General features: G+C 34.3%; 1 protein-coding gene across 1 annotated transcript; it reads right to left on the bottom strand.

Moving 5' to 3' along the window:
- Positions 1 to 168: 168 nt before the first annotated feature.
- On the bottom strand, positions 169 to 12,900 carry Smp_064430 (hypothetical protein). The gene is made up of 4 exons (XM_018797719.1): positions 12,760 to 12,900; positions 4,676 to 4,811; positions 3,405 to 3,490; positions 169 to 819 (listed from the first exon to the last, which is right to left on the bottom strand). Exons 1-4 carry the CDS (start codon positions 12,848 to 12,850, stop codon positions 599 to 601), a joined length of 534 nt encoding a protein of 177 aa, XP_018652733.1. The 5' UTR covers positions 12,851 to 12,900; the 3' UTR covers positions 169 to 598.
- Between the last annotated feature and the right edge of the window lie 2,917 nt (positions 12,901 to 15,817).

The raw sequence follows: 15,817 nt of genomic DNA, 5'->3' as shown, positions 1-15,817 counted from the left end.
GCTCAAGTCTGGTAGGTCCTGGGTTTGAATCTCGTGTGTGCGCACTGCTGATGAGTCCCATAGTAGGACAAAACCACCGTCCAGTGATTCCAGGTTTTCCATGGTGGTGTAGCTTCAATTTGACTCATGATTTCAACTATGAAGAAAACGTTACTAACAAAGAATCTATGGTAAATATTACTATATAAATATTATATAATGCTGTTGTAGATTTATAATTAATAATGATAACAGTAGAATTTATGTAAAAACTAAATTATACTTATACATATATGTATAGGATACTACTAATAGACAGCACAACAAAAAACAATCATCACAACAGACAATATTATTGACAATAATCATCCTAATTGTATATAAGTTTAAAAAGGTGGATATAATGACAAATGATTTACGGCTACCAATTAGGAAAATGCACAATTCTGTGAGCGTATTTGTGTAAAAGTGCTTATGTGCTTTCACACATTTACATGGTTAAACTAGGTTTAATTACTTTTCACCCCCATTGGTTAACACATTGGACTAAAAATATCTTTGTTTCTCTACATTATGTATATATATACTGCTTACAAATTCGGCTAATAATGATAATCCATTAGTTGATTTTCATAAATATCATGTAAATGGTTGTTATTGTTAGAGAAAAAATAGGTGACGATGATAATGATGATTTCAATAATTGTGGAGCAGAATTACAATTATCTGTACCACAAATGCATAATTCTGAATAGCCACCTTCTGAAGCACGATTGACACATCTAATCTCTTCTGGCTCAGCACCTTCAGTAGCACAGAAACGTTTCATCAATGTGACTTCTAAAATAATAATAATAGTAATAATAATAACAGAATATTAGTATTATTATGATTGACCAATTCATTTTCAAGGCCAAGGATTAGTTGGAAATGAAATGCGAAAACTATGGGAAAAATTAAGCTATATTCTGTTGGTTCTTTAAAATCGAAAATTGTTTAAACACATGAGTATAAGTGTTGATTAAATTATTTCCACATTGATATGGAAATTTGAGGCTGAGGATTCAGTTACACCAGTTATACTACTTACAAGTAGTAATTTTTAATGAGTTGGAGTTTTACAGATAGTATTCATAAAGGATTGATCTTAGTTGCGGTACTAATGAATATCAGGGAGCAGTGGACAACTATTCTGTTCTAATATCTCACTTCTCAATAGCATACGCCTATGAAATACCGGGGATCGAATCCAAGACCTAAAAATCTCACGTAAAACGATTCAATATTAAGACAACTGAGTCAGCGTCTAATGTTCGATTCGTGATATAATACAGCAGTCATGAGATACCGTTGTTGAAAATTCGTCTAAACTTCATCAATCATGATTCTCACTAGAAACTATGAAAATATTTGGAGTAGTTTATCAATGAGCTGATTGTTATCATTCAGTTGAGACATTCTTCTTAAAACCTCTCCCACCAAATCACAATGTTTGTTGAATAAATAATCTTGATCGAGTGGAATGATAATTTTGTAATCAGTATAATAGCTGGTAATTTCGTTGTTGTTAGCGAGTATATTTTTAAATTGGAACGAATAAGTAAGAATGACAAACTACGCTAGTCATTCTTCAAGGAGGTCTGTATTTACACTTTTACTATGTATGTATTAAATAATTGATCTGAGATTTTAATCTTCTCGCAGTTGTATAATTCTGTTTAACACATTGATAAATTGAAATCATGAAGCTATCAATGATGGTCTAACTGTAGTTTATGTATAGAATTTAACTAGACTTCGTAGTTCAAGATATAAAAGATTCATTGGCTAGCTTTTTCCATGTTTTGATTGAGGCTTGAAGATAAGAATTCTATGTAAGCTAATGAACGTTAGTATATTAGGTCATTAACACTGGGAGATTAGTATATGATGTATAATTAAATTCACAGTTCTTTATACTTGAACTTGATCGCTGATGCTATACCGAAATCATCATATTATTATGAATATACTTACTTACTTATTTACGTCTGTTACTCCCAATAGAGCATAGGCCGCCTTCCTTCAACTTCCAGGGCAGAGTTTAAATGGTTTGAGTTATTTTTTTTGTGGTTAGAGGTTTTTAGCGAGTTAGTTTTCTACGGGATGGAGTCGCTAACCCCATACCCAATCCTCCTCCTTTATCCGGGATTGGGACCGGCAGTAGCCTCCAGAGGGGCAACAGATGGAGTTTATTATGGTTATAGATTTTCATAAATCATATTTATTGGCGAAAAGATTAAATTTTAAAATTTTTTTTTATTTACTATACTATAATATACTTAGGTCTTGTTATACTTCCATTATGTAAGATATACACTAAAGTTAACTAAAATATTTAATCTATGTTTAAACAAATCCGATATTTAATATCTTCATAATCATTGAATAAGTTAATCCCTATTTGAAATCAATAGCTCAATAAGTAATTCATTGGGGGGGGGGGTTAAAGTGAAAAGTATTGCGTAAGAACAAAAAGTCACTTGAAATATCCATTGAAAATCAGATTAGGCTTTATGAATTTAGTACTACATAATTAAATAGCTGAGATTGTTTCTTTATTTATATAAAACTGATACTGATTCATTGTAAGCAAAGATGGATAGTGGCTAGCAGTGGAATCCAGGACGCGCCTTTCGTCCTATTTGGGACTCGTCATCTGGATGTACCTGCACCTGAGTTGATGTTCACTCTGGAACTTTCGCTTCAAATGCCATCGCGCTATCCACTCACCTACTGAGTCGTGATAGCCATTTGCTTGTGCAATGGGGTGAAGTTTAAATTCACTTAGTACTACTCGTTTGAATCTTCCTATTGGTGTTCAGGACTGCAACTGGTCAGTCTCTTATTGGTATATGTGCATACTGTGCGTATTGCCTCGATATAGCCTTATTTCACAAGCATTGTAAGCAAAGATGGATGAATTTGATACTGATTCAGTTGGGATTTCTGTTAAACTTTTCTTAGTCAAATTATTTTCCTAGTTATATTTATGCATAGAATTTGTAAGCATTAATATATCTAGTATATATGGCTAGTAGTGAAGTCAAAAACTCGTATTATTGTCATAATTGAAACTTTTCATTTGGATTAACCTACATTTCAGTAATATTTACACTAAAATTTGGATCCATTACTTTTTAATCAAGTAGATAACGTAACAGTACGATTTTTAGATATTTAGAAATGCAATAGATGATGTCATATGTATATTTGAGCTGCATACTAAATGTATTAAAACTTGTGATGTAACTCTTAATTGATATAATTTGCAACAGAAACTGATTGGTTGAGGTTCTGAGTTTTTATTTCTGTATACTGTGAAATAGTATAATTACAGTTATTATGAAAATTACATAGGAAATAACACTTTCTTTATTACTTACCTTTAACTCGACCTTTAGCAACGGGTTCTTTTAAGTAGGTGGTAAGTTTAGCACATCCACGTGGTGTATTCTTAGCATTCACAATACTGGTAGGAAAATGTGCGAAAAGAATAACAACAGTAATTAATTATTTTCATAGTTGCAAGCGTGAGTCAATTGAAGCTAGACCATCAAGGAAAACCAGGAAGCACTGGACGGCCGTTTCGTCCTATTGTGGCACTCCTCAGCAGTGCACATCCACGATCCCGCCTCACGAGATTCGAATCCAGGACCTACCAGTCTCGCACCAGAGCACTTAACCGATAGACCACTGAGCTGGCCGGCATCCGTTGGTGTTTATGTCTAACTCCAATTAAATAAGTAGTTGTGTTGTAATGATGATGAAATCAATGTCCTTTCCTAATTGATAATACTGTTAACCTACAGACTACTAAAAACTAACTGATTAAAGATTGTTTTATTTTGTAGATTGCAAAAACTGATTCCAACTGATATTCTGCTGAAAGCCAGTGGGTATTGAGAATCAGTACAGAGTTAGTTCTAGACCTGTCAGTGGTATACCAACATGATCATGATGTGATTCAAATCCAGAAGTACCGGGTTCCGTGTGGTGTACGTTACTATCAAATTAGTGAGTCACCAAGTATTCTTAGATAGAAAAGCATTGAAAACCAAGGAGCACTGAATAGTTGTATGAGACTCATTAATCCTGTAGACTCATCATGTGCATCACTTGTCCATTAATCAATATTTTCGCGAGTTAATTCTCAGAGTCTTAGCGAGAAGCTGTGAAACACTAGTAAAACCATATTTGTAGTACAGTGGTTATTTACTTATAGCAGTCGAAGTTAAGCGATATCATGAATTCATTCAAATTATAAGTATAAACGAAAAAACGGGGATTTGAAGGACCTGAAGGTTCCGGACTCAGTGCCCGATGACGTCATGAATACACTGCCATTCAATGCGTCTTAGTTTTCAGTGGTTGTTTAACTAAGGTCGATTCGTGTTCTAAACCATAAAGGTTGATCCAGCTTCTATATTTTCCTATTAAACTATCCTACAAGCAGCGAACTATCAGTTAGGCAATATCATGAATTTATTAAAATTATAAGTATAAATTAATGAACAGGGATTTGGAGGACCTGAAGGTTCTGGACTCAATGTCCGGTGAGGTCATGAATACACTGCCATCCAGTCGCCTTTTAGTTTTCAATGGAATATAAAAACACTAAAACATATCATTTTCATCATAAGAATAGAAATCTTACCATGGTTTATAGAATAGTTCTGGTTCATCTAAACATCTACGACGATACATATCAGTTTCTACAAAACTTTTCGATTTATCCACTTCTAATTTCATTTCACATTGTGCACAACTAATATTTTTAGCTGGTGTAAAACCTTAAAACAAAAAAGAGAATAATAAATAAAACTTAATTTCTATTAAACTATTCATTCTAATATTGGCAAATATTTGTATAAAATTATTATTTGATCATTATAGTATGGTATATGTTACTCATATCGACAGATATAAATAGTAGGTGTCAATAATTGAATGTGAAATATCTAGGGGACAGAAGGTCGCTTTCAGTCCCCTTCTCACCTCACTTCAATTCAATCATCTCAACCTTTTGCTCGTAGATATTCTGTGATGTGTGCTATTGATATCGGCAGATATTAGTAGTATGTATAATCAATCGATAATGAAACGTCTGATGGTAGAAGGTTAAGAAGATCAAAGAAAACAAAATGAGAACAGAGGATGATTGGTGTGGAACTGAAAGAACATTGAAATCTGAGACAATTTGATTGACATTTTGCAAATGAAGAATTTACTGTATGGTTCTCAGAGTTTCCTAAGATATTCTGTAATATTGTATTCAAGTACATTCCACTGTCCCTACTTGTGTTATCGTTTACTACAATAGTTTATTTGAATGACTTGCACAAGTTATTCATTTTGTAGATAATTTTCTTGACTGACTAAAATCATCTGAAAAGCTATTTAAAACTGTGAAACACTGAACAATTAATTCGTCTTACCTTGAAGCGTTTTAGCAGTGAGGTTCAATAACCTTACTTGAAATAAAACTAAGATCTTAACAACAGTATTATCTTGATATCATTCAACTGGATTTAAACAGCTAGTCACACTGCCTATCTGCAGCTTAAGAAATTTGTAGAAATGATTTTATTATCAGAATTGGGATTTCTGAAGATTGAAACAATTTTCATAGTTGAATTCATGAGTTCATCTAACCACCGTTGAAAATCTGGAAGCACTGGACGGTCATTTCATTCTAGTATGGGACTCCTCAGTAGTGCGCATCCACGATCCCGTACTCGGGGCTCGAACCCAGGACTCATCGGTCTCGCACACGAGCTCATAACCTCTAAACCACTGAGACAGTATCCAATAGTGCAATGACTGAAGGTCCGGGGTTCGAGTCTCACCCGCAGGATCATTTTATGATCTTAAATTTTTAAAAAATATACTTGATAAGAATGTGAAGCATAAAATCTGATAACAATCACTGACTTTTAATGATTGGAGAATGTTGACTTTTAACCAATATAGAAATTTATTAGAATAAATATCGTGAATGGATCAAACTTATATATGTGCACTATTGGATACCGGTCTAGAGGTTAAACGTTTGCGCGAGAAACCGATAAGCTTAGATTCGATTTTTGGATCTGCAGTTGATAGTGCAAAACATCCATCCAGTGCTCTTAGGTTTTAAATGTTAGTCTATCTAAGATTTGTGATTCAAACTAGTAAAGTCATGATCGTTTAGAGGCTTGAATAGACAACGATAAAATGACCAAATTATGTTATTATAATGCCATATGAACACAGATGACGAAATTTCGGCGTGAATTCAGACATCTTGGTTAACTTTAGTAAGCTTACATTATCTGTACCGTAGGTAAGATAACTGCATACCACACAAAAATTCATTCTGTTTTACTGAATGATAATGGAATGCGGTCTTTAAAAGTACAGGACATTCGTCATTTACTGATATTTAACAGCATATGCCTCTAGAATATCATCGAGTATGTTGAAGTCACTGAGTGAACAATTTTGTGATTAGGTTCAGAGTGCATAGTAAAGATATCGATCAGATTGATGAAACTGTAAATCTTCTTTGAATGAGATTGCTGAAACATATGCCCAACAACTATCTACCTCGATGTGCAACGTTGTATGGTGTAGGTTTAAGTTGGAAGAAATTGATTGACAGCCGAACTGAGATGTAATATCAGTTCAAAAAGTCATTGACTTTTAATTGGGGTGTGTAGTTAGTTACACATCACGTTGTATGGGTACAATATTCACAGGGTGACAAAGGATGGATAACTTGTACTAAAAGTCATTGATTATCATTGAAAGAAAAAGCAGTTTCTAATTTTCATTAATCAACGGTAAAACGAGGAATTCCATGCGAGGATCTATTCAAAGTTAAACATTTCAGAACAATAATATTTAATGCTCATGAAGGGTATAAAACGTAGCTAACTGGTTTTTTTTGTCTACAAACAAAATAGCTTAATGGTAAATAATTAACAAAGAATGTGTAAACTTTGAATTAATTATTCTACATTGTGCTATCATCAAATTACTTACACAGAATACTTGTATATTCATTATTAAACATCTTAAAACGTCAATGAACAATTTTAATCTATTTTAATTATATTCACAATTGTCAACCAACACCAAGATCAGAATTTTCAATGCAAATGTCAAGTTCTACTGTATGGGACGGAGACGTGGAGAACTACGAAAGCCATCATCCAGATGATACAAGTGTTTATCAACAAATGTCTACGCAAGATACTTCGGATCCGTTGGCTAGACACTATCAGCAACAAGTTACTGTGGTGGACAACAAACCAGATTCCAGAGGAAGAAGAAATCAGGAAGAAGCGCTTGAAGTGGATAGGACACACATTGAGGAAATCAACCAACTGCGTCACAAGACAAGTCCTCATATGGAATCCTGAAGACCGAAGGAGAAGAGGAAGACCAAAGAACACATTAGGCCGAGAAATGGAGACAGACATGAGAAGAATGAACAAAAACTGGATAGAACTAGAAAAGAAGGCCCAGGACAGAGTGGGTTGGAGAAAGCTGGTCGGCGGCCTATGCTTCATTGGGAGTAACAGGCGTAAGTAAGTAAGTAAAGTTGTTTGTTCCAATTTTTGTTTAGGACTGTAACTGATCAGTTTGTTGTTGGCATATGTACATCCTCTACAGATTGTCTCGATATTGCCTTAAGTCACAAGATTTTTAAGCAAAGATAAATAGTGGCTAGCCGTGGAATCCAGAGCGCGCGTTTTGTCCTACATCCATTTGGCGAGTCTCAAATAAGACGAACAGCGCGTCCTGGATTCCACTGTTAAGCATCATCTATTTTAGCTTAAAAAGCTATTTTAATTATCATAATTGAAATCATGAGTCAATTGAAACTAGACCACCATGGAAAACCTGGAATCACTGTACGGCCGTTTCTTCCTATTGTGGGACTCCTCAGTGACGTGCACATCCACGACCCCGCCTCGCGAGATTCTAACACATGACATATCAGTCTCGCGTCAGAGCACTTAACCGATAGACCACTGAGGCGGCATCCAACGGTGTTAATGTCTAACTTCAACCAATCCACGAAGTTTGAGCAACCGTTCACCAATTGTATTCAGTGAGTTGTTATCTCACAACAAACCCTAGTGAACTCCACTGATCACTGCTTCTCACTAGAGCTCCTAGATATACTTCTCGAAGTCACTAGTGAGCATATGATTATAACCATAAGGGGTTTGGACGAAACCACCGTCCAGTGCTTCCAGGCTTTTCATGATGGTCTAGCCCCAATTAACTCATGATTTCAGCTATGAATATAAGAATTACATTTCAATGGTAGCTAGAAAGTGAAATCTAGGATTTGTTTTATTTTGAACTAATCAGTTAGATATTGTATTAATTTTCATATTGAAACTTGAGTACTCACTTTAAGGACAACGAATTATCCATTAAATTATTCAGTTCAAATGGCTATCTACTTTTTCAACCGAGGATAAAACTATTAAAAAATGGTTTATAATTTTTCAATATTAATATTAAGAACTTTAAATGATCAGTCTTTGTCACTTTATGATTACTCAAGTTATATATCAAATATACTAGAATTAGAGATAGAATACTATATGCAAACAGTCAGTCAGTCAATCAGTCAGTCATTCACATACATACATCAGTTCGAGCTGCCATACCACATTATCACAGAGATGAAGTTGTCGATTCAAATCCCATAGTGATAGAAGTAGTAAGAGTATAAGCATTATGTGAAAGATTAGGGTTTGAAGATGTTATTGAAGAAGTATAATCCAGTGAAATAAATTTGGAAAGAGAAAAATGATAGGGACATGAAGAATTTAGAAGATTAGAATTTAGTAGGATTCTATATGGAAGCAATCTATTCAAAATGTATATAGGACTGCAAAGACAAAATAACTGAAGTTCTGAATATCAACAAAGGAAAACATTACAAACTTTGACTAATACATTAGAACTACAATTTATAAGGAACAAAAAGAAACTAAACAACAACAACAAAAGAATCAATAATGTAGTTTAGATCAAGATTTAAAATAAGCTAAAATCTCATTGTAAATGAGTTATGATAATCAATTTTGTTTTGGTCTATTAAATTAAAACAAACTGGATATGAATTATAATTTTTACTGTAAGCAAAGATGGATAGTGACTAGCAGTGGAATTCAGGACGCGCGTTTCGTCCTAAAATGCTTGTGAATTTAGGCTATATCGAGGCAATATGCACAGAATTCACATATGCCAATTAGAGACCGATCAGTTGCAGTCCTAAATATCAATGGGAAGATTTAAACAAACAATAATAAGTGAATTTAAACTTCACCCTATTACACAAGCAGGTGGCTATCACGACTCATTGGCCGAGTGGATAACGCGATGACGTTTGAAGCGAAAGGTACTGGATTCGAGACCCAGAGTGAACATCAACTGTGACGCTTCCAGATGATACGACGCGGGTCAATACCAAGCTCATTGCCCTGCTGAAGGTGATTATCAATAAGGGCTCCTCTTTGCTTATAATGCTTGTAAATTTAGGCTATATTGAGGTAATACGCACAGTATGCACATATACCAATTAGAGACTGACCAGTTGCAGTCCTAAACATCAATGGGAAGATACAAACAAACAATACTAAGTGACTTTATAGTTTTTATGTTTACAAAACATCAGATTTCTGAAAATTTTCCAGTAAACATCTTATCAACAAAGTATATAACAATAAATGAAATTGTATTTCTGAGGTAATTTAAACTACTTAATATCAACAAACAGAATTAAATTTATCATAAAGGAGTTTTATGGAGATTGTAGTAATTTAATAGTTGACTTCATCAATTAATTGAAACTAGACTACTATGGAAAACCTGGAAGCATTGGGTGGTTTAGTTTTGATTGACTCATGAATTTAACTATTAAATCACAAAAATATCTATAAACCTCTCTCTGATTATAATCATCATATGCTCACTAGTGACGGTCACCAAGAGGTATCTCCTGGAGTTCTAGTTATAAGCCATGACCAGTAGAATTCAACTAGGTCTGCTGTGAGGTAATAGCTCACTGAAGACAATGGTGGATGGTGGCGTAATTTCATGAATCGGTTGAAGTTAGACATTAACATTGTTGGATGCTAATCCATTGATCTAGAGGTTAAGCGTTAATGCACGAAACTGATAGGTCCTGCATTGGAATCTCGCGAGACGGAATCGTGGATGCTAACTGCTGAGAAATCTCACGATAGCACATAAACAGCCGTCTATTGTTTCCTGGTTTTTCATAGTGATCTAGCTTAGATCAACTCATATATATATATATATATATATATATATATATATATATATATATATATATATATATATATATGCGCACGGTCCACAGGTGAACTTGAAGAAGCTCTGAGAAGCTCAAAAGGTGCCGAACATATTCCCTCCAATTAGCTTTTGGAAGAATACTCCAGAATCACTACATGCAGCTTCCCTAATGGACAATGCTAGTAACCCCCTGTCTGCGGATTGGATAACTATAATGATAATTTCGTTTTTACTAAAAACTATAAATATCTGACAGCTTTGTACCATAAATGACACTGTGTTGGGAAATACATTCCTATTTACTAGTCTTCTGTCTTCTCTCTTGCGACGTTGTGGGTTCGATCGTTCAAGTAGTCTAGTAGTAAGCGGCATGGCAAGAATCAAAGCTCTCTCTCCCTATATATATAACTTCAGCTGAATTGAAAAATTGTTTTCGTGATTATGATCATTATTATCATGCATTAGTTAAGATTAAAAGTGATTCTTTCAATAAAACATTTTAAATCATGATAATAATCATCATATGCTCATTAGTGACGGTCGCCAAGAGATATTTCTTGGAGTTCTAATGAGAATAAGTGACCAGTAGAGTTCACCAGAGTTTGTTGTGAGATAATGACCCACTGAAGACAATGGTGCACAGTGTCTCAATTTCATGGATTGGTTGAAGTTAGACATTCACAATATTACACATAATAACATGAAGCTATTTACTTGATATCGATTGACAAGAGATTACTAGATATTAATAAGTAATACAATATAATATACAAGAAGGAACTGAATATGAAAGAAATCAATCTGAAAGAAACGGCAATATATTATCTACTGAGATACTGAGTCCAGATTCTTAGCAGATTGTGCATCGGAGATGAATTATTATTTATTGCAAAAGCTGGTGGCTATTTAGATTCAGTAACTCTGTAGGTAACACGAAGGGAGCTCAAAGTGAAAATTACTCAATTCAAGTTTCAGATTGACAATTAAGATAGGGATGTAGGAGTATCTACGTGACGTGTTCAAAATAGGACGAAAAGTAAGTCCTAGATTTTGCTACTATTCACTATCCAACTTTACTATAAATATGAAAGTGGATTTTGAACTAAAATTGTGGTAGATAATGCTTAAAATCATTTGATTGTCATTTACTCTCTCAGTCCTATGGTAGAACGAAATAGCTGTTGACTGCTTCCTTGTTTCTAACTCTATTCTAGTTAAAATCAATTCACAAATTTAAAACCACTAAAAGGTAAACTTTGTTTAGTTATTCAATCAAACGAACGAAAAATTAGTGGAAAGGCGAGCTTTATTCAGTAAATACTGATAGCCATTTGTTAATATGTACAATTTAATTCTTACAAAGAATCTCATAGTACTTTTAATATATTTCCATTACTGTAATCAGTAATTGTATAAAATCTGTCCTTCCCAAAAATGACTGAAATGTGGAAAACTATCTGTTTAAAGTTTCGATTTCCATAACATGCAATTGCTGGGTCATCAAATCACCTTTCCTTTTGTTCTTCTCTTTTCCAACCCTTCTTACTCATACTACTCTACCTGTCATTCTAATACACAAATGATCTTCTAGACAGACATGAACTACTACATGAATATTTCAACTTATGGTTACAAGAGCTTTAACTGTTTATGACTTACGTTATTTTATTTAAGTAGTGAATTTTTGTCGGATTTATAATATAGTTAAAATCATGGGTCCATTGAAGCTAGACTACCATGGAAAACCTAGAAGCACTGTAAGGCCGTTTCGTCCTATTGTGGGACTCCTCAGCAGTGCACATCCACGATACCGCCTGTAGAGATTCGGACCCAGGGCCTAACCACTAGACTACTGAGCTAGCCGGCATCCAACGATGTTAATGTCTAACTTCAACCAATCCATGAAATTGAAAAACCGTCCACCGTTGTCTTCAGTGAGTTCCTATCTCGCAACAGACCTGGTTGGACTCCACTGGTCACTGCTTCTCCCTAGAACTTTAAGAAATACCTCATGGAGCCAGTCACTAGTGAGCATTTGATCATTATTAGGTCCTGGGTTCAGATCTCGCGAGGCAGGATCGTAGATGCGCACTAGTGAGGAGTCCCACAATAGGAAGAAACGGACGCCCAGTGCTTCCAGGTTTTCCATGGTGGTCTAGCTTCACTTGACTCATGATGTCAACCATATAATATTTGTGTTTTTTCAGCAAACATGTCGGATTGTGTTACACTGTCATGTTCAAAATAAGATCTTTGCTTGGAATTACACATAGATATTAAGCAAACATTTACTAAATGAACGGAATAATGATTGGATATACTAGAAAATATACATGTTGAACATTGAAAATAATATGGATAACCTCAATCTATTGAGTCAATATTTATCCTCATATTAAAATGATCATTACTTACTTCTTTGATAAGGTGTAAGTGGTCGTGCTGAATAAACATGATTTATAAAGATGATCAACAAAAGATATACATAAACTGGGATCAAATTCATGATATTCCAACAGCGTAATTATGAAAGAAACTGGAACAAAACACGTGGCTAACTAAACATATACATCCTTAGATGTGGTATATATATATATAGATGTATATACATTTTTGGGATAAATTACTTTCTTATTATTATTGGTCAATTAATTTAGGTTGACCTTAAACAATCAATACTGTTTGGCTTTTTGATTGGTTAGTCATTAAAATTATTTCCTAATTTATAGATTGTTTTCTGTAGTCGAAATAAGTAATAGTATTTGATGGATTTACTAATTCTTGAATTAGTAACCAATGTAGAAAAGATTAATTGTGTCTCAGTTATAAGTATTGTAAAGATTATATATAGAGTTTGTAAGCAGAGATGGATGGTAGTTTACAGTGAAATCCAAGACGAGCGTTTTATCTTTATTTGAACTTGGTAGCCAGATGTACCTGGATCTCAGAGCTGATGTTCGTTTAGGGACTCAAACCAGCTACCTTTTGCTTCAAATGTCATTGCGTTATCCACTTAGCTACTGAGTCCAGACAGCTACTTGCTTGTGCAATGGGGGAATTTTAATTTAAATTCATATATATTGATGTTTGGATCTTTCCATAGGGTGAAACATGTGTCCTGCATTCTACTGCTAACCATCATCCCTCTCTGAATAAAACGCTTGTGACTTACTGGCAATATCAAGAAAATACGCACAGGATTTATATATGTTATATGCAGTCCTAAGTGTCAGTGGAAAGATTCAAGTAACTAATAAAAATCATTTAAATTGCTCCTGTTATTATGTTACGCTGAAATGTCATAAAATGAAACTACTTAGGGTGACGGCATTAAAGCATAGAAGCTCGTACACAACAATCGTTCTTTGTTCTCGTTCTCTTTTTTTCGATCTTCTTAATTTTCTGCCTCCAGACATTTCACTTTTGATTGGTGTTGCGTAATACTTATATCTGTCAACATCAGCAGCACACACCACACTAAGTTCGGATTGCCATTGGTATGAAGTGATCAGTAGTAGAAACTATGACAAGAGAGAGTGATCAGTTGATATCCTGAATATCCAGACTCTCACTAATACATTCATTTCCACTAAACAAGATGTTGGCTGTTTGGACTCGCTAGCGTGGTAACTATCTCGTTTGCATCTGGACTGAAAAGGGCAGTGTTCGAATCCTGGTAGAAACATCAACACATAGATGGAGGTACATCCAGATGATAAGTCCCAAAATATAACAAAACAAGCGTCTTGAATTTCACTCCTAACCACATTTCGAATATATTAAAACTTGTTACATAACACTATAATAAAGCAATACTCTCAGGGTCGACAATATTGTGATAGAGTCTGAATATCAACAATAGGAAAGTATAAATCGTTACTGATACTTGATAAGTATGTTTGATTAATTTGCCAGTTGCTTTTTTAAATTTGTTCAAATAGTTGTATTTCCATCTTCGATGCCAGTATGTCCGACTAAGTTGTTGTTCATTGGTTTTGCTAGAGGAGGTCTTACAGAATGCTTTGATATGCAATACGATTGCTTTTTAATAGACAACGATAAATTCATTATTAAAAATTTAACTGAAGTTAGTAGGATGATCATACGCTCAATATCTTGGTCAATAGCCTACTGTCTGAATGATGGTAACTTGTTATTCCTGTTAAACTGATAGGAATAGATGCAGTGAATGTCATCCTGAATAGAGAAATAGAATATTACCTTATCTAGCTGGAAACATTCCATGATATCTTGAAATACTTATCTGTATATCTTTGTATATCACAGATTTTTTAGATCAAATGGTAATGTAATTTATCTGAGAAATTTACAAGTAATCAGTTTATAATCATTTCATAAGTCAAACATGCTATTCAAAGATCAACACATGTCTTTCTGTTTACTTAACTCCGCCTGTAGCTCCTCTTTAGGTTACTGCCGGTTCCAAGTCCGGATAAAGGAGGAGGGTTGTGCGTGCGGTTAGTGACCACATCCCGTAGAAAACTAACTCGCTAAAAAAATACTAACCAGAATTCTGTTTACTTCTGATAATGGGAAATTAAGAATCAGATGTGTAATTTATTTAATAGAATAAAAGCCACATATAATTTAAGTAATTCATAATATGTTAAAAGTTCAGGGTCAGTTGTTAACATTTATGACCTTGCCCTCGTGCAAATCAATGGAATATCAATCAAGACTAGAAACCTTGAGTCAACTCCGAATCCTCTATTGGTCATCTGTACAGAGGCTTCTTGCCTTAACCTTTAGACCACTGAGCTGGCATCTAACAGTGGTAATGTCTAGGTTCGATTGGCCCACAAATGTTTGCACAACCATTCATTTATTTTCTGAGGTAGATTTCTGTTTCTACTCGATTTCTCATTAAAACCCCAGGATGCTGGCTCAATGGTCTAGAGGTTAAGCGATTGCTCACCAGACCGAAGGTCCTGGGTTCGAGTACTTTATACAGGATCGTTTGACACGCACTGCTGAGGAGTCCCATACTGAGACGAAATGGAAGTCTAGTGCTTTGAGGTTTTCAATGTTGGGTGAGCTTAGATTGATTCATGAATTCAACTATTAAAACGATTGTAGTCATAGATAGATGGAGAGAGAGTTTACAAACGTTGCCATCGCTTATTAATCATTGTTATGAATTTGCTTAATCACATCCATGCACAATTTGTACTTACAAATTACAAAAGAATTTCAATCACTCAATATATATGATTGGATAATTTATGATTAAAAGGGTAACTTTAGGAAAAAATCGAAATAACTATGATAATAATGAACTGAATAAAAAAAATACAACAGAAACAACGCCCATTGAATTCTAGAACTAATTTAATAACCGGGATTTACATATATACATACATATTTTTCTTTATTTTCCTAAAAAGGAAATCAATTTACAATGAACTAACTCCCTTTAGCTAACGATTGACAAACGCTGTACAGACATATTGTC

Source organism: Schistosoma mansoni, chromosome 5 (genome assembly GCF_000237925.1).
Source record: "Schistosoma mansoni strain Puerto Rico chromosome 5, complete genome".
Taxonomy (NCBI): Eukaryota; Metazoa; Platyhelminthes; class Trematoda; order Strigeidida; family Schistosomatidae; genus Schistosoma; species Schistosoma mansoni.
Note: the sequence above shows the minus strand (reverse complement) of the source record. Positions and strands in the feature narration are given on the sequence as shown.